The sequence below is a fragment of the Panthera leo genome, chromosome C1 (genome assembly GCF_018350215.1).
Source record: "Panthera leo isolate Ple1 chromosome C1, P.leo_Ple1_pat1.1, whole genome shotgun sequence".
In the NCBI taxonomy this organism is placed as follows: Eukaryota; Metazoa; Chordata; class Mammalia; order Carnivora; family Felidae; genus Panthera; species Panthera leo.
Genome location: NC_056686.1, coordinates 138,363,730 through 138,389,280, shown reverse-complemented (window position 1 = coordinate 138,389,280; position 25,551 = coordinate 138,363,730). Strand labels below are relative to the sequence as shown.

The 25,551-nt window shown below is 36.4% G+C and overlaps 2 protein-coding genes across 2 annotated transcripts in view; both read right to left on the bottom strand.

Moving 5' to 3' along the window:
- MBD5 (methyl-CpG binding domain protein 5) overlaps positions 1-24,095 on the bottom strand; it is a 159,776-nt gene extending 135,681 nt beyond the window's left edge. Inside the window, exons 1-2 of the mRNA XM_042948725.1 lie at positions 23,049-24,095; positions 5,645-5,766 (exon numbers count right to left, since the gene is read on the bottom strand). The gene's annotated coding sequence lies outside the window, so the exon portion shown is untranslated. The remainder of the gene's footprint in view (positions 1-5,644; positions 5,767-23,048) is intronic.
- LOC122225999 (ATP synthase F(0) complex subunit C2, mitochondrial-like) lies at positions 14,043-14,432 on the bottom strand. Its single transcript, XM_042948662.1, has one exon. It carries the CDS (start codon positions 14,430-14,432, stop codon positions 14,043-14,045), a length of 390 nt encoding a protein of 129 aa, XP_042804596.1.
- Positions 24,096-25,551: the final 1,456 nt, after the last annotated feature.

The window sequence follows — 25,551 nt, the reverse complement described above, 5'->3', positions numbered from 1 at the left end:
AAAAACATAACGGGAAAAGTACAGTAAGAATCTCACATAGAGGGGCACCTGGGTAGTTCAGCTGGTTAAGCATTTGCATTTGGCTTAGGTCATGATCTCATGGTTTGTGAGTTCAAGACCCACATCGGTCTGTCTGCTGTCAGCACAGAGCCTGCTCTGGATTCTCTGTCCCTCCTCTCTCTGTCCCTCCCCTCCTCTCTCTCTCTCTCAAAATAAATAAACTTAAAAAAAAAAAAAAGAATTCCAGGTAGGGGAGATGCTATTTCCAATAAGATGTCCAGGAATGGCCCTACTGACTGGCTGCCAGTTGGTTTGAGTATTTAAGGAAGAGAAGGATCAGACAGTGCAGTCATCTGGTAATGGATGTTCAGGTGGAGGACGCAGCAAATGCAAAGAGCCTTTCCACACAATAATGTAAATACTTGATTTTGGTTATAAAATAGATATAAATGGCATCAATTTTAGAGATACAAAAGTGAAAGAACTGAGGACGGAATCACAGAGAAGGTGGGTGCACTAATGTCCTTGTCTGACAACAGGGGACAATCCCAAAGCAGCATCTATGGTTAAAGGTACTGGTTTATTATCCACAGTTACAACAGAGAAATCAAAGAAAGATAAAACTAACTGAGGAACAAAAGAGAAAAGGTAGAGGTAGGGTAGAGTGAGTGAGTGAATGTATAATGCCTCTTTTATTTATGTGTATGATAATAGATGATACCTAAAAGTGACAAATAAAAAATCTGAGGTGAAAGTAAATGACGTTGACCTGAATACATGAAGATATCAGAAGGAAAAGTGGAAAGAGAGGTGAGGCATAAAAGTGGGAGAAGTTGGATCACAGAACTGTTGATTTTAACCATGTGCACAAATTTGATTTAAACCACTCACCCCCCCACCCCCCCTGCCACACACACACACACACACACACACACACACACACACACCCTTTGGAGGTCTCCCATTACTCGTAGGATTAATATCAAAATCCGAAACAAGGCCTCCGGGGGCCCTTCCTCTCTCACCAGCCTCACCTCTTTCTCCCTCCCCCACACTCTGCTCTAGCCACACCTCCCTTCAGGCCCTTCCTGAGCAGGCAAGGCCCTCTAAGCTTCTGAAGCCTCTGTCTATGCTATTCCCTCCATCTGAAATGTTTCTGGCCCAATATTCCCACTCCTGGACTGACTTACCCATCCGGTCTAGTAGGTACAAGAGCCTAGGGCTCACAATAATACTCTTAGGGGTCCACAAAAAAGCTTTCTTTTAAAATAAGGGGAAAAAACCCTTTTAGGTCAAAGAAAATATTTTAATATACAATATTAACATACTTCTCTCTATACCAATATAAATGCAAATCTCAATTTTTAATATTGTTTATGGAGGAAGGGACCCACAAAAGCAAAAGTGTCTAGGGCCCACCAAAATCATTGTGTGGCCCCCTTGGTCTCCAATTCCCCAATTCTACTGCCGGCGTGAATCTTCTCATCCCTTAGCTCCCAGCTGAAACACTCCTTCTTCAGGGACTCTGCCTGATTCTCCAGGCAATATGCGGTCCCTATGTATATTCTCCCATCACTTTGTAATATGGAAACAAACTAAATAATTGTGTAAATTTACATTTAATGAAATCAGGAACTGTGTCTACCTTGTTTACTGCTATATATTCCCAGCACCAAGCCTTGTATTCACTGATGTGAGACTCTGAAGGACTCAGAATTTTCTACTGTGGTTCTCTCAAGTCCTTGTTCACTTTTCTGATCCTAGATTTACTACTGATTAGTCTCTGATTGACTCAGTTTCTTCATTTTAAAAATAGGAATAATAATGGGAGTTATGAGTTAGAATAGTGCCTGCCACACAGTAATAACATTCTTCATGTTATCAGATAATTACTCCTACACTACCATTTTTAAAATTACTATTATCATCATCATTATTATTTCATACACTGGATGAATTAGGTAAATATTTTGTTTTGTTAATTTCCTCCCTTTTACTATCTCTAATGTAAATATGTTTTTAAAAGTTGTGGATGCCATTTTAACAACTTAACTCACAAGGGTTTAGGAAAAGAGCAAATAGCTGTAAAGACCGAGGAGAACCGAAGTTTTGGTAACTGAAAATACAAAATTATCCATGAAATCAAGACTTCAGGGCTTTCAAAATATCCACACCCACCAACTCATAATTTTACATGATAAGATCAGGCTAGAAGAATACTTTAGCAAAGTATAGTAAATCAGAATTCTCTCAAACACAAATTTCCAAGAAAATCTAATAAAAATGAGAGGTTGAATTTTTTATCTTAAAAAAATCTTACCTATTTCCCTCAAATAGATGCTCTGCAGAGTTGAAAACAATTTTCAATAGTGATATTACTTTCTTAGAGTTATAATTTTTTATACATAATTCCTTCTGCAGGTAAATAAAAATACATACCCCAAAGCAGTAAAAATAAAATAAAGCAACAGTAACTGAAAAGCCTACCAAGGGTTTTCATTTTGGTAAACATTTATCTCACCATCTAAGCTTCAGACTCCTGATACGACCCTCGGGATAAAATGACAGACTCAGGTTTGATTCCCTCTGGTATTTCAACCAATACTGTGTACAACCTGAGGACCGTTTTTTTGAGGATAAATGACTGGCTAGGAAGACTAAAGTCCTGAGGCTTTGCCTGGGGCCTATAATCTCACCTAATCATTATTCACAATCCCCCAGAAAAGCCTCGAGCTAAAATTGTGATTGCTATTTAGAACTAAACTTGCAAATTCATTTTTGAAAATCTTTTCTTCTTTTGTGATTTCATTTTTTTGTTTAATTCATGACCACCTTTAGATATCAACTATAGCAAGCATTAAAACCTAGAGCAATAGTCGTCCATCTGTTTTGAGTGTTGCTTTCTTTACTAATTTATAAAAAAGATATTTTAATAGCAAAAATGCCTAAGGACTACATTGCGTAATACATGCAACTAAAAATGTAAAGTCCTTAAGGGGATATGAAAAGCAGTGATAATGGAGAAGAGTTCTGTAAATTTAGAATTTTGTAATTCAGTTCTCATAAGCCATTTTCAATTTGAAAAGCCAAAATAATTTTTATAAATGCAAAGATGAATTGAAGGATGCAATATCCTCTGAAAATCAGGGAATAAGCTAGAGTCAAGCCATACCACAAATTTCTTTAATTAACCTTTCACTTTTTTTTTTTTTACTTAGGATGTAAAAAATACTTCTTGCTATCTATCCTGCCAAAATGTTCCACTCTTGCTTATTTCTAGGATTGGCCATTGCAATCCTCTCTGTGTTCTTCCACTAAGTCTACTTTATTTAATACTGACATATAATTTCTTAATGATGATAACACTTAAGAGTATCCTCTCTTAAAAACAGCACTTAAGAGTGAGGGCTGTTAAGTCTCAGACTGCCTAGACTAGAGTCAGATTCCTTATCTCTATAAAGGGGATAATAATAGTTGTTACTTCAAAGTATATTGTGAAGATAAGTGAGACAAATGACTTAAAGTATTTAGTAGATTGTCTGGTACTTAATAAGTACTCATAAATGTTAGTTATTGTTAATAATGAAAACTTTTTAGAACCTTTTCTTTACTTCTTAAAGGTCTCCTGAGAAAACAAAACACATTTGCTTGACTTTGGACAAACTTGAGTTAAACTCTTTTTTCTTTTGTTTTCTCCTTTATAAAATGAAATAATCTGACAATATTAATCCAAAGATCTTTCTTAACTGTAAAAACTTACATAATTTTATTTAGCTATGGCTAAGGTTCAGACTTATTTTCCTTTTCTGTTTTTAATGTGCATGGACAATTCTTTTTCTGGTTGAGACTAACTTTTCTTCTTTGATTAAGAACTACATCTGATGATATTCTGTACCCCTACTAGCCCTAGGAATCATGGGGTATTTTCCCAATTTCCTATGATGAAGTATCATATTCACAATCAAACTCTACAGAAGCCCCTAAGAAGGTATTGCTTTCTTCTGAACTGATACTTTAAAAGTGAATCCGATATTAATTACATATAATATGTAAAATTTGGTGTTCTATGTAATCCAAGGATTAAACAAAAATTTGTTATGTTTTTGGAGAGGCATATGTAAAGTTTTATTCAAAAATGTTAACTTATATGGCAAAAATGAAGTACACAAAATAAAAACAAAGCATCATATCAAAATATTAAAAAATGAAAAAATAAGAAAACATAATTGTATCACATGTGATTTGTAGTGTTGATAGTCTTAATATGATTCTTCATTCTTATCAATAAAGAAAAAGCCTCAAAGACCACCAAGAATAATTTGGAATGGGGCATAAGTGACATAGGCATGAAAGAAATATAAAAGACAAATAACAATATGCAAAGATATACATTTTATTAGTAATCAAATAAATGAAAATTAGAATGCCATATACTTTTCTCATTTCAGATTTATTTAAATTGAATACCAATGGCATTGGTTAATACCAATGGCAAAATTACGGAGAAAGTGGCACTCTGATGCACTGTTGGTGGAAATGCAAATTGGTAGAGCCTTTCCATATATTTCCCCTTAAAAGAATATACCATAAGCTAGCATTTTCCAAAGTGTTCAGTGGGATGTTGATACGTTCTGATGTTATTTTGTGTGTGTGTATGTAAAAGTCTAAATTTAATTTTAAATGTAAATGTATACAATGGCATTCAAAAACTTTTCTTTCCCTTTTTTTTAAATAAAATTTATTTTTCAGAGAAGTTTTAGGCTCACAGCAAAACTGAGTGTTAAGTATAGCAATTTCCCATATTGTCCCCTGCCCCCATACACCACAATTTCTCCATCCTGTAGACAGATGTTATCTTAAGAAAACATTCTATAGTCAAATAAGTTTGATTTCTCAGACCTTTGTTACTACTATACATAGGTATTCTCCAAGATGGTGAACAGTGGTTCTTTATGTAATAGGCCATGGAATCCTCTTATCAGAGAGTATGCTTAGGAACTAAGAGTCTGCAACACTTACTTTTTTGGAAACTGTCCTAAAAAATCACTAGACACAAATGCAAACATGTATGTACAAGAATGTTCACTGAAGTCATATTTAACACAGGAAAAAACCTGGAAAGATTCCATATACTCAATAATTGGAAAGTGGTTACATAATTTATGTTATATTCTTAAACTGGAATATTATATAACCATTAATAATGGAAATGCAGATGATATTTACTGACATTACACGTAAGGCAATAAGTTGCTAAGTAAAGAAGCAATCTAGCCAAAGAACATTTATATCCTATTGTTACCAATCCTAATCATAATATTATATGGACACATATATTATACATTGTATACAAATATATCAATGAATTCAGAAAGACATACAACAAAATATAAAGAGTAGTTATCACAAGGTGATAGATTACTATACTTTTCTGTTTGTCTTTTCTTTTTTTCTTAATGAACATCTATTAATTTTATAACAGAAATATTTTTTAAAGGCAATGTGTTTATACGTCTTAACTGGAGACATCTGGCATTTTATTCTTTAGGTGTCAGATGCTTTTCATATTTAACAAAAATTAAGTTCACAGTCAAGAAAACTATAATTATATAAAGAATTCATACAGAAAAAACACAATTCCTACCTTCTGGAGAGAAACTGATAAAAACATAACAAGTGCTGTGAGAGCCAGCAGCGTAATGGAGGCAGTAAATCTCTAGATGCTCTATGCCTTTATGAGTCCCTATAAGGGAGTACCTCTTCTCTCTGTAACACAAATAACATAAATACACAAATTTATTTAAAGGAGCAGCTGAATGAAAATCATCCTTAAGTATAGCTTGGAGCTATACAGGCTGCTTGTTTCCAGGTGTGATCTCACAGGTAAACAGTTAGAAATATTACCACTTTGTCTCTTTATGACCTTGGAAAAGTTACTTATCTTCTCCAAGCCTCAGTTTCCTCATCTGTAAATAGGGATAAGGATATAACCAACTATAAAGATTAATATTCATAAAGTATTCATAACAGTGCCAGATACTGTTGCTACATACGTGGTTTCTACAAATAAATACCTGAGTGGGATTGATTGTATTAATAGAGACCCTCCACAGAGCACATTGCTATTGGTGATATTTTACTTCTGTTAACATCTCAAGTAATTCTCATCTCAATCCTGTAAAGTATTGTTATTATTACAAGCTAGCCCTCAGCTTGCATACCAGAAACTTGATTTTATCAACTCCCTAAACTGATACAAACAAACTCACAAACAACTGATCAATTTAAAAGAGAACCCCTTCTCTCTCCACCCCCTCCCCAAATGATATCCATTGAATAAAATAGTATGTACTAATATCTGGTCTGTGTAAGTACTGAACCACTTAGACATTATCTGATTACTATAAAATTAAAGCAAGGAGAATTAAAAACTCATATTGGACCTTTCATTAAGCCATAGTTGTGTGATATGCTTTTCTATAGTGTTACTGTAGAAACATTGGTAGGAAAACCAATTTCCTCATATTCTTGGTATGATACCTTGAGAAGGCACGGCATCACCAATGAAGTATTCTTGCCAAGAATATTCAATCTGAATCTAATAATAAAATAAATTTTTAGAAAAAAAATCTAAATTAAAGGACATGTTGCAAACATTGGCCCAGACTTAAAAAATATCAGTGACATGACACAAAGAGGCTGGGAATTTTTTTTAGATTAAAGGAGATTAAGTGGATATGACAAGTGAATAAAATGCATGATCCTTAATTGGATCTTGGATTGGAGAAAAAAAGACAGCTATAATTACTGGACAACTGGGAAATCTAAACTGCAGACTTCAAAAATCTCTATCGGTTAATAAATTTAAAATTAACTTAGGTGGTTTGTACCTGCAGATAAAATTATTCATTAATTCATTTATATTCATCACGATGTGTTAAATACCTATTCAGTGTGATAGGCCTGAAGATGACAAAAATTCCTGCAAGTAACAAACCCTAAAATGCAGATATGGCTTAGCCAAAGAGGTCAGGTGAACTCAGTCTGGCAAGTTAGCAAATGAAGGTATGTAGCTAAACTACTTATCTGTTATATTTGAGACTCTGACCATCTTCCTACTGAAGTATTCTTCTTTCTAACGGAGGGGAAATTTTCAGAATGTTAGAGCAGGTCACTGCTGCTTCATGCTGCCTTTAGTAAGGTTCCACAAGAAAGAGAGGCACATCAGGAAGCAGAGAAGGGAAAAAAAAGATAGCTTTGCCAAAAGAGCTACTTTCTGTCTGTGGCTGAGAATCAGATCATCTGAAGCCTGGCAGGTTGAAAAAGCCAAATTATAAATGTTTTATGATCAACTTTTACTTATTTTTGAATAGGCTATTTTCATGATGTAGAATTTGAAAGGTACAAAGAGGCAGTGAAAATTTCTCTTCCACTCTTGTCCCCAAGACAAGACTGTTTTCCCTCCTCAGAGGCAATCTCTGTTAACAGATTCATGTATTCCTCCAGAAATGTTTAATGCATTGCGAATCTACAGTTGTATTTACAGAAGCAGAGCAGGTTATACACTCTTTTACAGCTTGCTTTCTTCATAGTATGTTTTGTCAATTGATCATCTCGGTACCTATAGAGTTACTTTTATTTTATTTTATTTTTTAAATTTTTTTAACATTTATTTATTTTTGAAAGAAACAGAGAATGAGCGGGGGAAGGGCACAGAGAGAGGGAGAGACAGAATCTGAAGCAGGCTCCAGGCTCTGAGCTGTGAGCGCAGAGCCTGACGCGGGGTTCAAACCCACGGACCGCGAGATCATGACCTGAGGTGAAGTCAGACGCTTAACCGACTGAGCCACCCAGGCGCCCCGCAGATGTTTTCTTAAGCAAAGCAAATAAGGTACTGGCCACCAGGAGGAAAGGAGCATTGAGATGTCTAAGTGTAGAGTACTGAAGATAATAACTAAGGAATGTACCTGGGAGGATTTTCTTGGAGACTTCTTTGGATTCTAAGCATGCCAGTGTATTGTGGCAGAGCATCTGAAAAGTTATTGAAGCCTCTGCCATGAGAGTGGTGCAAAAGTGGCTAACACTGAGTTGGCAGACATAAAGGAGACTGAGGTTTGAAGAAACAGGGCAAAGAGTACAGGGTCCTTACAACTGGAGACTGTGGCAAGAATTATGGCAGTAGATCCCGTATATGAAGTCCAGAGGCCAAGCAAGAGGAATTATGTCTTGGTGGAATGTGGTACATGGTGCCGAAATGTCAAGGGTCAAGCAATAACTCAGAGGAGACAAGCAAGCAGGGAGAGGGGTATGGAAAGCCACACTCATCCATTGATGACAGGAAGGTATGAGCCTCCCTGGAACCTGGAGAAGTAGAAGGGAAGGAGAAAATCCTTCTAAACTAAGGGTAAAAATCTTGGTTTAAAGCCTAAATTGATTCAATTTTACTTCAGAAGTAACCAACCAACTACCAATTGGTAAGATTAATTCTTCCTTTATCTGTGGAAATGGTCATGGGGACAGTGACATACATGTATTAAGTATAACACATTGTTTGGCCCATGGTTGGTGGACTTAATTTCTCTAAAGTTAAAACTATGTTGCCCAGATTTTGATTTGGAAAATTTGACCATCTTTTTAAAATTTTTTTATTCTTTTAATGTTTATTATTTTTGAGAGAGAGAGAGACAGCAAGCGGGGAAGGAGCAGAGAGAGAGAGAGGGAGACAGAATCTGAAGCAGGCTCTAGGCTCTGAGCTGTCAGTACAGAGCCCGATGTGGGGCTCGAACCCACGAACCACGAGATTATGGCCTGAACTGAAGTTGAACGCGTAACCAACCGAGCCACCCAGGTGCCCCTGGAAAATTTGATCATCGTGTCATATGTCATTAATATACAAGATTGAGCTCTGTAAAATAAGGCTCCTAGTTACTGTTATCAGGCTGATGGAGTAATAAACATCCCCATATGCCATGAAGGAAGCAGGTCTCTGTCATAATAAAAGCATTTAAATATAAAATACAAACATAAACAGCACTCCTCTCAAATATACCCTAAGACTGAGGATAAGGATTAGATATAGTTATTTCCCATTTCCCCCAAATAGATATTATCTTTTTTAAAAAAGGTATTTATCTTAAATCTAACAAATGTTAAAAAGAAACTACTTGGTGGATAATAAAAACAATATTGATTTCTGATTAAAGAGGTAGATTGAACATACACATTTAACTACATTCCTTTTTAAAACTGTACTAAAATACAATTTAGTATTAAAATTTTTATTAAAAAGCATAAATGAATGAAGAAAAGGAGAGTGAGAGATGAATCACAGTAACAAAAATTTGGAAGCTAGACGACAGAAGGATGGTAGCTGACTGACAGCTGATTCAAACAAGCAATTCATTTTAGGTAGTAGGTAAAGGCAGGAAGCAATTTCATTTGTACTACAGTTTCCACAAAAACTTGGGAACTGGTGGCACCCAAACTTGTGGAAATGAGTTAAGTAAGAGCAAACCTAGTTAGAAATCTATTTAAGAATTAGTCTTTTGCATTGTCTCTCTACCATTCACAACTGAACAAGTACGCCTCCCTCTCTCACCCTGGAAGAAGAGTAAATATTTACTCTTTGAAGTGTATAAAACAGAAGATTCCCCAAACTGGGAAATTTTGAAGAATTCTGGAGGGTAGAGTACTGTATTTAAAACAGAATTAAATGAAATTTTATATGATAAATATTAAGGCTCCCAAGTCCTCTTCTACTAGGTTTGCAGAATGCTAGTAGCCCATCATAAAACTGGAGAGTGGAAGAGTCTCCTTTGGTGAATATAACTGGAATTTAAAAAAATGGTGCTCAATGAAATGATATTGGAGGTTCCTGAACAAAGAAGCATATTCAGATCTAGGGAATTCATAGTCATTAAGCTCCAGTTATGTGTTATCCTGGCATCCCCCTTTCTTACTATCTGAAATATGAACCGGGACAGCCAATGACCGCTAGACATCTGGGGAAAGCTCCTAACATGAAAGATGGAGACTAAAACAAAACCAAACCAAAACCAAAGCCAAAACAGAAAATAGAAAAAGGAAAGAGAATTAAAAAAACAGAACCCTATCTTTAAAGAGATAAGAGAAGAACTGCATCCATGAAACAAAAACACACTGCTTTATTTATTTATTTTTTAAGTTTATTTATTTATTTTGAGAGAGAGTGAGTGAGAGAGACAGCAGGGCAGGGCGGAAGGAGGAGAGAGAGAGAATTCTAAGTAGGCTCCTCACTCTCAGCACAGAGTTCGATGTAGGGCTTGAACCCATGAATCGTGAGATCATGACCTGAGCTGACACTGAAAGCCAGACAGTTAACTGGCTGAGCCACCCAGGTGCCCCCAAAACACATTGTTTTAAAAAAAGAAAAGAAAAAAAAATCCTGGAAACAAGAAACTACTGCTGGGAAACAAAATCATGATAGAAATGGAAGCCTCAACAGAAAGGTTGGAAAATCTCCCAGGAAGTAAAGAGATTAAGAGAAAGAACATAGGAGAGAAAGGATATGAAGATTAGAAGAGCAGTCTAGGATGTTCAACATTCAACTAACAGAAAAAGAGAAAAGAAAATTGAGAAAAAAATCATCAAAGAAATAACTTATGAAAAATTTCCTAAATTAAAGAGCATAAATTTCTACTTTAAAAGGGATCACTGAGTGCCTGAATGAAAACAGATCTCCAACAGATCACATCATAACAAAATTTTAGAACTCTGTGACAAACAGAAAATTATAAAAGCTCCCGGAAAGGAAAAATATATAAAACAGAAAGTAGAATGTCTCTCAACTTTTCAACACTGAAACTAAAAGACAATAGAGATAGACCATAAAAATTCTGAGAAAATAAATTCCAAACCAGAATTCTGTATTTAGCTAAATATCAATCAAATATCAGTAAAGCAGAAAGACATATTCAGACAGGCAAGACCAAAACTATTGGTAGATGTGCTTCTTCAAAATGGGAGAGTAAATGAAGAAGGAAAAGACATTAAAAACAAGAGTTCCAACTCAAAACAGGGACACAAGAAGTCCAAAGGTGATAGTGAAAAGTAATCCATACCACGTGGGAACAGAGGTTGCTGTTGAATCAGAAACAAGTACATAAGACCAAGCAAAAGAAAAATGAGACAATCATTAATTTTAGGGAAAACAGACAATTGGAAACATGATGTGGTTCGGCCATCAATTAAGTTTACAAAGATATAAATGTGTTTAATGAAATCTTAAACATCAAAATCATGATATAATTGTATTGAGAAGATGAAGTATTTGTGGTGATGGGGTGGGGATATAAAAACTTTAACTTTACTGTTAAAGTTTTACTTTACTTTACTTTACTTTTAACTTTACTGTTTCCATACTGGGAAATTAATAGATTATATGCAAAGCTGAAAAAAATCAAGAAGTAAAAATATAATCGTATTATTGATGTATTTATTTTTATTTTTTTGAATGCTTATGACAGCTTTATCATAAATAGCTCCAAACTGGGAACTACTTAAATGTCTATCAATTGGTAAACAGATACACAAATTATAGCACATCTATACAATGAAATACTACTCAGCAATAAAAAGCAATAATACATACAACAGAAGAATCTCAAAAGCATTACATGAAGTGAAAGAAGCCAGACACAAACCCTACATATTGTATTATACCATTTCATGACAATCTGGAAAAGACAAAAGTACAGAGACAGGAATCAAATGAGTGTTTGCTACAGGCTGTAGTAAAGGTGGTGGTGGGGGGAGACAGATTATAAAGACACATGAGAACTTGCTGGGGTGATAGAAATGACCTATAGCCCAATTGTGATGGTTACATTATGTTATACATCTGCCAAAACTCAACACATTATACATTTTAAAATGGTGAATTTTATTGTATGTAAATTATTCCTCAATAAACCTGAATTCATAGGCCATAAAAGGCATTGTAGCTTTATCCTACTTCTCTCTGGGATCACTCACTCTAAGGGAAGCCAGGTATTGTGAGGACACTCACCACCCTTATGGAGAGGCCCACATGATAAGGAACTGAAACCTCTTGCCAACATGTGAATGAGACACCTTGGAATCTGATCCTCGAGCCCCAAACCTTGAATTAACTGGGGCTGCTGCCCTGGCCGACATCTTGCCTGCAACCTCAATAGAAGTCCTGAGGCAAAACCAACTAGCTATGCCAGTCCCAAATCCTTGACCCAAAGAAACTGTGGGATAATAAATATTTGTTGTTTTAAGCCACTAAGCCTGGGGTAATAATTGTTACACAATTATAGATAGCTAATATACTGTGAGATGGGGGAATAATCTCAGGTGAAGTTGGTGAAGTGGGTAGAGAGCAGAGATCTTGTAGACTTATAGGCATTGTGAGTACTTCAGATTTGAGTCTTAGTTCAATGGTAAGGCATTGGTAGTTCTATTCAGAATAACCATCACAATTTCACTTTAAGTGTCACTCTACTATGGAGTGGTCCAGAATGGAGGCAGACAGACCAGTTAGGAGGCCATTGCAGTAGTCTATGTGAGATGATGGTGGTTTAGACTAGGGTGGTGACAGCGGAGATAGATGCATAGAGTCGAGGAAGTAGAGAGGAATCAAAGATGAGTCTAGGGTCTTTTGGTTTGACCAGATGAAATGAGAATAACTATAAAAGGAATATACTGGGAGAAGTGAGGGATGAAAGCCAGTCCCGAAGGAGTGTATAAGCATGATGTATTTGTTGCAAATTGCAAAAAGGTCAGTACGGTTGGAGTTTATGGTGACTAAATGGGAGGAGAGAGTGATGAGAAAGGAAGCTGAGAAAACAGGCATGGAAGAAAGACCCTATTTACCACCATAAAGTATCTGGACTTCATGCAGCTAGCCACTGGAAGCCACTCAAAAAAATTTTTTTTTAATGTCTATTTATTTTTGAGACAGAGAGAGACAGAGTGTGAGCAGGGGAGGGGTAGAGAGAGAGAGAGAGAGAGAGAGAGAGAGGGAGGGAGAGGGAGGGAGAGGGAGGGAGACACAGAATCCGAAGCAGGCTCCAGGCTCTGAGCTGTCAGCACAGAGCCTGACATGGGGCATAAGTCACGAACCATGAGATCATGACCTGAGCCCAAGTTGGATGCTTAGCCGACTGAGCCACCCAGGCACCCTGCCACTCAAAGATTTTAAGTAGGAGAGTGACTGATCAAACTCACATTTTAGAAAGGTAACTAGCAGCAGCAATAAAGAGTTTGGCTTGAAGATGGGAGACATTGGAAAGTAGGAGATATTTTAAATAACTTTCTTATTTTAAGGAAGCAGCAAAGTATAGTAGGAAGAACAAATGGCTTTGGAAGCAGACCCAAATTCAAATCTTTTTAATATTTAAGTTTATTTATTTTGTGTGTGTGTGTGTGTGTGTGTGTGAGAGAGAGAGAGAGAGAGAGAGAGAGAGAGAGAGAGAATCTCAAGCAGGCTGTGTGATGTCAGCACAGAGCCCAGTTCAGGGTTTGATCTCACAAACCATGAAATCATGAAATCAGCTGAAACCAAGAGTCAGACACTTAACCAAATGAGCCACATAGGCACTCCCCCAAATTAAAATCTTGACATAGCAAATTTCCATCTATTACAAGTTGAATCGTGTCTCCCCTCCATCTCCAATTCATATGTTGAAGTCCTAACCCTAGTAACTCAGATGTGACCTCATTTGGAAATAGTCATTGCAGTTGTAATTAGTTAAGATAAGGTCATAGTGGAGTAGGATAAGCCCCTAATCCAACAACTGGTATCCTTATAGAAAGAAAAAATTTGGTCATAGACATGCATGCAGAGATAATGCCATTTGAACATGAAGGCACAGATCTACAGGTCAAGGAATGCTAAAGATTACCAACAAATCACTGGAAGCTAAGGGAGAGGCATGGAACAGATTCTTTCTCACAGTCTTCAGTCTTCAGAGATTCTTTCTCACAGTCTTCAATTATACCCCAGTAACCAACTCTGTTGACACGTTGATCTTGGACTTTCAGCCTTCAGAACTGGCATAACCAATGATAAGGCTCCCAAACACAGTCCCAATTCCAGCCCCAGAACCAGCCACCCCAACTGTGGCAGCCCCAGCCCCAATGAACTTGGCTGCTGTGTCGATGTGCTTTGAAACAGCGCTAGTTTGGAAACTGTGGCTAGGAATAAGTGAGGTCAGGGGACGTGGGGCTGCCCAGCTGTTGAGGCTCTCATCTGTCAGTGTCTCTGGTGGTTTTAGTGCCACTGCAGACAGTGATAGGCTCGACAGCTGAGAGGTGCTCCAGACCAAGAAGGGGGCAGAGACGAACTTTGCACAGGCGTACATTTTCAGGGGATGAGGGACTGTGGCAGGAGAGTTGCTCCCGGTGCAGAGAAGACAGAGACTAATCATATTATTTAGAATGTTCTTTTTCATAAATATAAAAAGAAACAGCTAAAAATAAACTGAAAATGACTGCTTCTGGGAATCAGAAAATTGGTGGAAGGAATTGCAGAGCAGGGGACTGCCTCTGTTTTGTTTTTGTTTTGTTTTTGTTTTTAAGTTTCATAGGACTCCGTGACTTTTTAAACTATGTCCATGTGTAATTTTTATAAATACAAAACAAAACAAAAAATAGCATAAGATTACCATTAACAATGATCTGTGAAACTTAATAGGTGTTTATAAATTCTTTTTTTTAAAGTATTTATTTTTTTTGAGAGAGGGGAGGGGCAGAGAGAGAGAGAGAGAGAGAGAGAATTCCAAGCAGGCTTCGCACTGTAAGTGCAGAGTCCAACGCAGGGCTCGATCTCTTGGATTGTGAGATCACGACTTGAGCCATAATCAAGACTCAGATGTTTAGCTTTCTGAGCCACCCAGGAGCCCCAGGCATTTATAAATTCTTAAGTGTCATTGCATATGAATTGTTGTATTATACAATCGTATAGGGCAAGTTTTTAGAAAAAAAGTGTTGCACCAGACAAACACCTGCTATGGCAGCCAGCAAGTACTTGGCAGGTATTTAAACATTGCTACTTTAATTGGTAACAATGAAAAACAAAAACACGCACTGTTTTTGTAGAGGCTTCTAGACTTTAGAGGTTCTACCTCTTTTTAGTATATAATCTTGGACCTCTTTTTGCTTATGATTCTTTATCTGTAAAACCCTTATTTCACAGTAATGTTGTGATTGCTAATTGATACAGGAACAGTCTTTAGCACACTGCCTGAGACATAATAAATGGTTAATAAATAATTGCTATTTTAATTGTAATTCCAAATTCTTAATTCTTTATTGTCAGAATCATATCCGCTGTACTTCCTTCCACGCCCTTCCATAGAACTTGGAGCAATTTATTCCCCATAAACATGTTGTTCAACCACCCCACAGAGATCAGACTCAATTGTTACCTTAAAATTAATCATGACTGGTATACTTTGAAACATAACTAGAAATAAATGTCATACTTGGAATCACGCCTCTCCCTTTTTTTAAATCCATTACTGCTTTATTTTATTTATTTGTTTATTTTATAAAAATAAATGGCATCCAGGAACAGGGTTTGTAACCAGAAGACCTAAGTTTGGGTAGGTCATTTAACCTTTCAGACTATTCATTTTCTCATCTGTAAAGTGGAGATGATACCTGCTGGAATGGACATTTGATGTTTGCCTCCCTACTATACTTTTCTGCTACTTCTGGTAACTGTATACTGATTTTCCTTTGGACAACTTATCCATTTCCCAGCTCTAGAGGAGGGTCTTACTGCCAAAGTAACTCAGCATACTACCCTATCCCACTGTCCACAGTTATGTGTTCAAGGATGAGCACTTAACCAAATCAGGACCAGTGACACTAAAAACTGCCAGTGTCATCAAGTGTGGAGCTGACAGTGGAGCCAGGTCAGCTCCAAATTAGCCTATCTGAAGACCATTCCATGCTATGGACCAAAATATCCTTTTTTAGTCTAAGCCAGTGTGTGTGTCTGTGCTGTAGGAAGGGTAGGGAGGGGTAGGAGAGGTAGGGCAGAGAGGGAGAATGTTCTTCACTGCAACCAAATGAATCTTAACTCCTATCTACCTTATAACCATTATCTCCACTACTTCTAAGATCAACTGAGACAATAAATGAATTAAAAATTTGGTAAACATAAAGCAATATGCAAATGTTGTTACTATTATAATTGTTAATAACAAAGCCCAACTCCTTCAAAAAGCGAACTATATCTTGCAATGGTCTTACAAAAGATTTTCACAAAAACCAAAGTAGCCTATTTAAAATCTGGGCATGTTAGATATTATTTGTGAATATATGTTTTGTATAAAAACATATGAATATGCAGTTGTTCAAATCACTGTAGGTCATGCATGTGACAGCAGCTCAGGTGGCATCCTTACTCATCAAACTTAAAATGTTAGGCTAGTATCCCCCAATCTCTATTTTACCCTTTGATATTTATGGTTGTATGCTCCATAAACCTGTTTGAATCTTTTAGAAACTATGTATTTTCTACTAGTTACTTACAAGTGAATTTTATCAGACAATTAATTAGTCAAGTCTGGAGTATTTTACAATTGTTTTATTATTTATAAATAAGATGCTAATTAAAGGGAAACTGAAAAATGGTAACTGCTTCCTATAAAAGCTGACTTTATAAAATGTAAAATAAAATACTTTGAAGTCAGAGGAAAAAATTGGAAGTAAATGGATATTTCAAATGAGTTCAAAGGCTTTGAAAAGGTATTTGTTTGCTTAAATAGATCTATCTCTTCATGTCTATAGGATTAATGTGACTGGCAATTCTTTTCTTTCTGGCTAAAGCAATAGTAAATTGTAGCTCAATTCCTATTTCATTTCTCAGAAACTGAGTAAGTGCAGCTGAAATAAATGCTGTTTTAAAGTATTTGCTCCATCCGACATGTCCATGGTCTTATTTCCAGATTAGGCTCCTTCAGGTAAAGGATCAGCTAATCAGGTAATGAGGATGATTTTTGGTCTCACCTTTCATTATCACTACCTGATGAAAAGAATGAATATAATGATTTCATGAAATGTTTCATGAATGTAAACATTTTCTTATGATGAAAAATATCTTAAAAAAATGAAAAACTGAGCTATAATCACATTTTTTACAGAAATAAAATGATGAAAAAAAGAATGATATTCTCTAGTTGAAAATAAGTTATGATATCAGTTTTGCAGGTAAAAGTTTCATAACAATTCAAAATAGTATTAGATTGATTATTAGTCAGAAAACAATAAAATGCTTCAATTCCAGTTTTCTTCCTAATAAATTCCAGTAACTCTTCTTAATAAACCAGAGTTACTAACTGGGCCTATGAAGAGTCTGGTATTTTAATATGTATACTTTAAATCAGTTTTGTCTTTCAAAATGGTTATTTTGGGAAGTTATAAACCAACCCCAGAAATGCTGGAATTGTTTGAAGTATTTTTGGAATTTATATTTTGTTAATTGCCTTTACAATTAGCTTTTGCACCACACAAGATCTCTTGTTGTTTTTGATCCAAAAAAGGCATACATAACTTTTGACCCACTAAACTTAGTTTGAGATGACATTTAGTTGGTTTCAGAATTCAGATGAAATTAGTGTGTAGATTCAAAATAGTGTGTCACAGAACAAAAGCAATTCCATAAATATTTTGTGCAAAGGCAGTGCTTATGGAATGAGTCTACAGTGTAAGTCTACAATAAGTCTCTCAAAAGTTCTACTGAGAAAGAGTCAAATAATAATGCAGATTTAAAAATTTTGTGTTTGTCACTTTCCCTACAATTAACATCTTAAATTAGGAATCAAATAGCAGTCTGAATATGCAGACATAATATATTAAGTTGTAGACTGTGCAATTAAGTTTTTCTAAAATCAGTAACTCCTGGAAATTAATTCAATTTAACAAGCATTTATTGAGTATATTCTACATACCTATAGTAGTGCTAGGTACAATAGGAAATAAATAAATAATACAAAGCCAGGTCCTCAAGGCACTTATAAGCTAACAGAAGAGGAAGTTATATACAATAACCACTAAAACATTCTACTTCACTTCATTCTAGACTGGACTATTCGTTGTTTTTTTTTTTTTTAATTTTTTTAACGTTTATTTATTTTTGAGACCGAGAGAGACAGAGCATGAACAGGGGAGGGTGAGAAAGAGGGAGACACAGAATCTGAAACAGGCTCCAGGCTCTGAGCTGTCAGCACACAGCCCGATGCGGGGCTCGAACTCACGGACTGCGAGATCATGACCTGAGCCGAAGTCGGCCACTCAACCGACTGAGCCACCCAGGCGCCCCTAGATTGGACTATTCTAAATGAAGTTATAATCTTAATTGTATAAGTTAATTTAAACATTTTAGTGCTTATTTTCTCATGTGTATCGTATCACCACTACCTTTGTGTACCTTTATAAATACATATCACATTAAATTGTGTAAATTTGTTTATATGTCTGCCTCCTCAGCTAGCCTATGAGCTCCTTCACAGTAAGGACTAGAGTAGCATAATGTCTAATATAATGTGAAACATGCACAACAACTGTATGAATCATAAGGCAGGAAGTTAAGTGTACATCTAAAAGATGCAAACTGGTATGAGAAAACTGAACAAAGAATGGTTTAATTTTCACTGGAGAGCTTGGGGAAAGCTTCAAAAAGACAGCTTCAAAGAAAATTGAGATCTCAATAGAAATAGAAGAAGAAAGAGAAGATATAGATGGATGGAACAGGAAAGGTTTGCAAAAGCATGAAAGTAAAAAAGTACTGGGTATGCTTTAAAACTTCATAATCTAGTGTAACTGGAATTGTAAGCTTTTGTGGTTTATTAACAGATGCATTAGAGGTATGGAGAGGTGTAGGAGGAGAAACACCTAGACAAGTCAGTAGTGATCTGAGTGGGTTTGTTTTTCCACACCTGTACAACTGGGGGACCGATACAGGTGTCATGAAAATGGCCTTTGGGAATCTGTCACATGACCGAACACAATTCAACTGTCTATACTGTTTTAGAATAATGTAGAGCACTATTTACCAAATGGTATTTTAGGGATAATACACTCAGAGAAGTGTAATACACTTCTGGGTTTGCAGAGCCCAGTTCAATCTAGCGTATTTTCCCAAATAATTTGATCATGGAATCCTTTTGAAATTCCCATTAACATCCCAGTTTGGAAAACATTATTGTAATTTCCCTATGTTTAATATGTAAGTTTTCACTATACTTAAACTCAAAATCTGAGTCATCAGATCAGTCTGTTTCAAGCCTCTTGATGCTATATTACTAATGGGAATAACTCCTAAATATCCACTAATTTGGTAGTAACAGAGGATATGAGACAGGATCATGATAAATAAGATTATCAACATGTTTATACTTGTCTTATATACCTAAACCTACCTGAAATATTTAATATTTCATGACAGATTGATCAAGACTACAGTGAAAATTAGTGAAATAAACATAAGGTTGACTTAGATATAATACCTCAAAAATATCAAGAAACTGGAACAAGGTGAATGTCAATAAACAGAGGAATAGTTGAATAAATTCTGGTATATCCATACTATATAATATATTGCAGTCATTAAAAATATTACAGGGGAGGGGCACCTGGGTGGCTCAGTTGGTTAAGTGTCCGACTTTGGCTCAAGTCAAGATCTCATGGCTCGTGAGTTTGAGCCCCTTGTTGGGCTCTATGCTGACAGCTAGAAGCCTAGAGCCTGCTTCAGATTCTGTGTCTCCCTCTCTCTGCACCTCCTCCGCTCATGCTCTATCTCTCTCTGTCTCAAAAATAAATAAACATAAAGAAATTTTAAAAAAATAGAGGGGAACCTGGATGGCTCAGTCAGGTAGGCATTTTGACTCTTGATTTCAGCTCAAGTCATGATTTCATGGACAGGCTCTGTGCTGATGGCATGGAGCCTGCTTGGGATTCTCTCTCTCTCTCTCTCTCTCTCTCTCTCTCTCTCTGCCCCTCTTCCCTGCTTGTGTGCTCTCTCTCCCACTGTCTCTCAAAATAAAATAAATAAACTTTAAGAAAACTAGAGCTGTTTCTACAAGGTATTATAGAGTAAGAAATGCAAGATACAAGGCTGTGTGTGTGTGTATATGTGTGAGAGAGATCCCATGTTTTAAAGCAATGAACAAAATTCCTGTCTCTGTATATGCGTATGCATTGAATACAAGAAAGATAATATACTGGGTTAAGAAGAAAAGACTGAATAAAGATATCATCATAATTTTACATATATGTAAAATAAAAATAAGATCCAAGTAAATGAAAAATATTAAAAACTACAAAATTTACATCAAAGTTAATTATGACTAATACAGTAAATCATCCTCTGTTTGAATTTTTTGATGGTTTGCCATTAATTCAGTGGGACCTGGGGTAGGTGGGATGTATGTTTCTTAGAAATTGTCATATATCCCTTCATGATCTGGTTCCTATTTTTTTCACATTACCAGTGTATATTCTACATTCCAGCTATTCTAAACAACCTAGCATTTACTAGAATGCCTTGTGCTACTTCATATTCCTGTGTCTTTGTGCACACCAGGTCCATTGCCTGAAATGTCCTTTTTTTTCCCACTTCTCTGTGTATTGAATTCTTACTTAAAAAATTTATGCATAAGGGGCGCCCAAGTGGCTCAGTCAGTTAAGCATACAACTCTTGATTTTGGCTCAGGTCATGATCTCATGGTTTGTGAGATCCAGTCCCGCAGCAGGCTCTGTGCTGACAGTGTGGAGCCTGCTTGGGATTCTCTCTCTCCCTCTCTCTCTCTCTGCTCCTCCCCCCGCTCTTTCAAAATAAACAAATAAACTTAAAAAAATTACATGTAATATTTAGTCATACAAATACAAAATACAGGGGCACCTGGGTGGCTCAGTCGGTTAATGGGTCTGACTTTGGTTCAGGTCATGATCTCACAGTTCGTGAGTTCGAGCCCCAAGTCTGGCTCTGTGCTGACAGCTCGGAGCTTGGAGCCTGCTTCAGATTCTCTGTCTCCTTCTCTCTGCCCCTCCCCAGCTTTCACTCTGTCTCTCTCTCTCTCTCTCTCTCTCTCTTTCAGAAATAAATAAACATTAAAAAATTAAAAAAAAACACAAAATACATAACATTTTCTATCACAAACATTAAGTAAGTGTTACAGGAACTCAGAGTCTTGACTGGGACAGCCAGGAAAAGCTATTTGAATTAGGTCTTGAAGGACTAGCACTTTAACAGAAATGAGATGAGATGGAATTGTAAGCAGGGAGAAAGGACAAAATCCAAGATATATAGGTAGTATCAGTGCAAGATATCTTTAGAACACACTGCTTGGTACAAAGAGGGTATGTGGTAAATAACTGTGGATGGGTAGGTGGATGGATTTATCAGAGGTTAATGCAGGGAAATAGCAAGTTATAAGATGGGAAGGTTGGGATGGGGCCAAGTAACTGGGTCTTAAATATGTAGTGAAGATACCCAAAATCTATTCTGTATACCTGGGCTCTTCAAATAGGAGTATGTATACTTTATGTGACAAGAGAAAGCCCAGAATACACATGAAGCATCTTTCTGACTCATCAATTTTATTTGAAAATTTAGAATTAAGTAATTTAAATGATATCTAATTTTAAACATTATTTTTATATTAAACCAAATAGATGGGGGGTGTCTGGGTGGCTCATTTGGTTAAGCACCTGACTTTGACTCAGGTAATGATCTCACTGTTTGTGAGTTTGAGTCCTGCATGGAGCTCTCTGCTGTCAGCACAGAGCCCACTTCAGATCCTCTGTCTCCCTTTCTCTCTGCCTGTCCTCTACTCATGCACTCTCTCTCTCTCTTTTAATGTTTATTATTTTTGAGAGAGAGAGAGAGCAATTTGGGGGAGGGGGAGAGAGACAGGGAGACACAGAATCCAAAGCAGGCTCCAGGCTCCAAGCTGTCAGCACAGAGCCTGACACGGGGCTCGAACTTGTGAACTGTGAGATCAATGACCTAAGACGAAGTCAGAATGGTCAACTGAGACACCCAGGAGCCCCCCATATAATAAACATTTAAAACAAAACAAAACAAAACAAAACAACCTGAACAGATGTATTATAGAGTGGGGTGCAAAATTTGTGTGACTTTTTAAGATAAAACACAAAACTTCAAAGAAATGTTGAGCTTATGGTGAGGGGCTTTCAGCTGTGCTACCAGATCCTGGTGTATGATGTTTACATCCTTTCCTGGCAGTGGAAATGTAAAGAAAGTCATGAAAGGGATTTGAGCAAGGTAGTAACAGCACAGAAGTGATGATTTATTTGTATTAATCTAGCATTAGGATGTCATCTGGCCTAGGATGGGAGAACATTAGAAATCTGTACCCTAGCTAGAGAACTACTGTAATAGTCCATCCAGAATGGCAGCTATCAGAATGGAAAGAGGCACAGCAAACTCCATGAAAGAACTTAGTATTTTTTTTTAATTTTTTTTAACGTTTATTTATTTTTGAGACAGAGAGAGACAGAGCATGAACGGGGGAGGGTCAGAGAGAGGGAGACACAGAATCTGAAACAGGCTCCAGGCTCTGAGCTGTCAGCACAGAGCCCGATGCGGGGCTCGAACTCATGGACTGCGAGATCACGACCTGAGCCGAAGTTGGCCGCTTAACCGACTGAGCCACCCAGGCGCCCCAAGAACTTAGTATTTTAACCAATATTGCAACTCCTGTAAGTATTAAAACTTATTCAGGGATACTAGACCTCCCTTATGTTGCCAGGCAGTCTACTGTTGGTTAAGTAGCAACTCTGACACCAGAATGCTTAAGTTTAAATTTTGACTCAGGCACTGACTTGTGTGACTTTGTACAAATTATTTAACTGTTTTGTACCTCTAGTTCGTCATTTGTATAATGGGGGTAATGATACTTACTATTAGCTACTTCACTAGATTGCTGTGAAGATTAAATGAGTTAATATATATAAAGCACTTAAAATAGTACCTGCCTCAGTAAACACTAAGTGTTACCTGCTATACTTACTATTATTACTGTCTTCAAAATTATTTATAGTGACCTTCATCTTCCTGAGATTTTAAGTTTCCGGGAATTAGGGAGATCTATAGGTATAAGTATACATTCTCTGATTCTGTGATGGTTCTGGAAAATCCCTGGATTCTAGAATATCAACCAAGAGATTGATGAGGGCATTAAAAACATTATAGATTGGGTCAATTCACCAGTACATTTCTACCCTCTTGCCCTTTCTTAGAATTAAAAAAGTCTCTTTTGAGTTTGATAATTTCTTTTTTAAATGTCCATAGCAAATGTTTCTGGCACCTGGTAAGAGTATAATTGTTTGAAGAAGTAAATGTTTTCTGTTAAAATTAATTGTTGATAACAAAAAATGGAGAAAAAATGTATTTAAATGTACTCAGAATGGGCAAACTCGATGATATCCTGCATGTTATGGTATGCCACAGCACATTGATAGGTTTTATTAGGCAGAATCACATGAAATTACCCATATTAAATCAATTTTGACTAGCAGAAATGACAATTTCATACAGTCCAACTTAATATCCCTTAAATGCGCTTTGGACGAGGAATATACACTTTTATTTTTCTTAATCAAATTCTACACTTTTCTTTGTTAGTTAAAACAACCAAGAGACAATGTGGACAAATAAGGTCAACAAAAGCCAACAAAACCACTCATAAAAAGTAACAGTCTGGAACTTTGAAAACTCTTGTCTTTGCCTTGAACATTTGATTCTTTTCCCTGCTCCTGCTGTGCTATTGTGGTGAGCAGGCTGGTCTGATGGGTGGCCTTACAGACTTCTCTCTACCAACTGTTCATAATTAACCACCACAAGTGTTGCCTTTGTTTGGAATACTGCTTTTTAAAGTATGCTTAGAAAGGTTTTCTGGAAGGGTAAACTTATTCTTCAGAAATTAAAGTCCTCTGCCTATACCAATGAATGAAAAACCAAATTGTTTGTTTGATTTACCACTGAATACCTTTTGTAATCATTTGGGGGATTTACTCAAATTCAGAAGGTCATATTTATTAAAATCAGTAGCAGCTCTAATTATTTGGCTGATTACCTGCATTCCGGCCATCTGTAATCATTATTTGACTCTCTGAGACCAATTTAACATACAAATAATATCTTCAAATTTAATTTTAGTTTTGAATGGCTCTTGAAATAAAGACAATAATATAATGATGATATATAAAATGATATACTATAAAGAGACATTATTAACATAGTGTGGTATATCCTTTTTTTACTTTTCGTTTTTAGTTTTAAAAGAAAAAGATGGAAGCTACTCTAACTTTTCAAACAAGCAAACAAACCCAGAACTGCTTTAATACCTAGATATCAAAAGAATCCAATCTAAGTTATATATCTGTATGAAATTAAATGGACTTGATAAAAATTAGAGTCTCTTCATTAGCAAAAGTTACTAATAACAGTAAGAAACATGTATAAAATATTGCCCTAGCCTGTTCAGCATCTTAGCGTCAAAGGTTCAAGGGCTGCATAATGACAGAGGGAACATCTTCACTTTGGATTGCTCCAAAAGGAAAATTTTAGGATGAGTAGGAGGACATGGCCAGAAGGCAGTGATCAGCTTGGAACAATATAGACCTCTAAATATTATAAGCAGAACTCAAATCCAAGTAAAATCACCAGCATTTCCCCACCTCCAATATTTTATTCATGCTACAGAGTAATTTCTTTCAAAACAGAAATCTGAGCATTACATCTGCCATTTAAAAACCCTCACTACCTTTACATTGTTATTGAGCTTATTAAAAATAAAAATGTCTTCAAATGGTCTTGTAGAGGTACTGTGATCCCATTATTTAATTCCTCTAACAGCTTTCTATTCACTGACACCTTTCATCAATTAGTTCACTTTTATCTTTTAGGCGCAGGGTCCCTTCGGTTCCTGGTATTCTCTATGTTCCTTCCAGTCACATGGCTTCCTACTATGCCTTCTGCCTAGAATGTCCTTTCCTTGCCTTTTGACAGAGTTAATCCATATTCTACTGGCAATTAACAATAAGACACTATGATTTATTCTTATTTGGCCTGTGAATGAAGTGCTATGAGGGCTATAGAAAGGTGACTGCTTTATTAGGTGTCTCTATATCTTAGTTGCCAGTGATAGAAACCAATGTGGTTTAATTTCAGCAGAAAATAAATTTATTAAAAGATAGGAAGCATCTCACAGAATTCTCCAGGAAGCTGTAGAATCAGCTTTGGAGGCCACCAGCCATGAAAAGAGGCTGCAATGTGCAATGCTCCTGCTTGGAAGCTTCAAACTAGATGCTACCTCTAGAACGACATCTCTATTTTTGGAAACTGGAAGTTGCTGCCCATTGCTACTACTACCTTCTTTAGAAGTCAAGTCTATGACCTGTTTTCTCATGTCTCTAGTTTTTGCTTCAAAGATTGAGGTGTATATGCCTAATTGGCAGAGTCTTGTTTATGAACTCATACTCAATGTGTGAGGCAGGCTGGGAAAGTAAGCA

Coding starts and splice junctions, on each gene's coding strand:
- LOC122225999 (XM_042948662.1), bottom strand. CDS start 14,432: ATGATTAGTCTCTGTCTTCTCTGCACCGGGAGCAACTCTCCTGCCACA.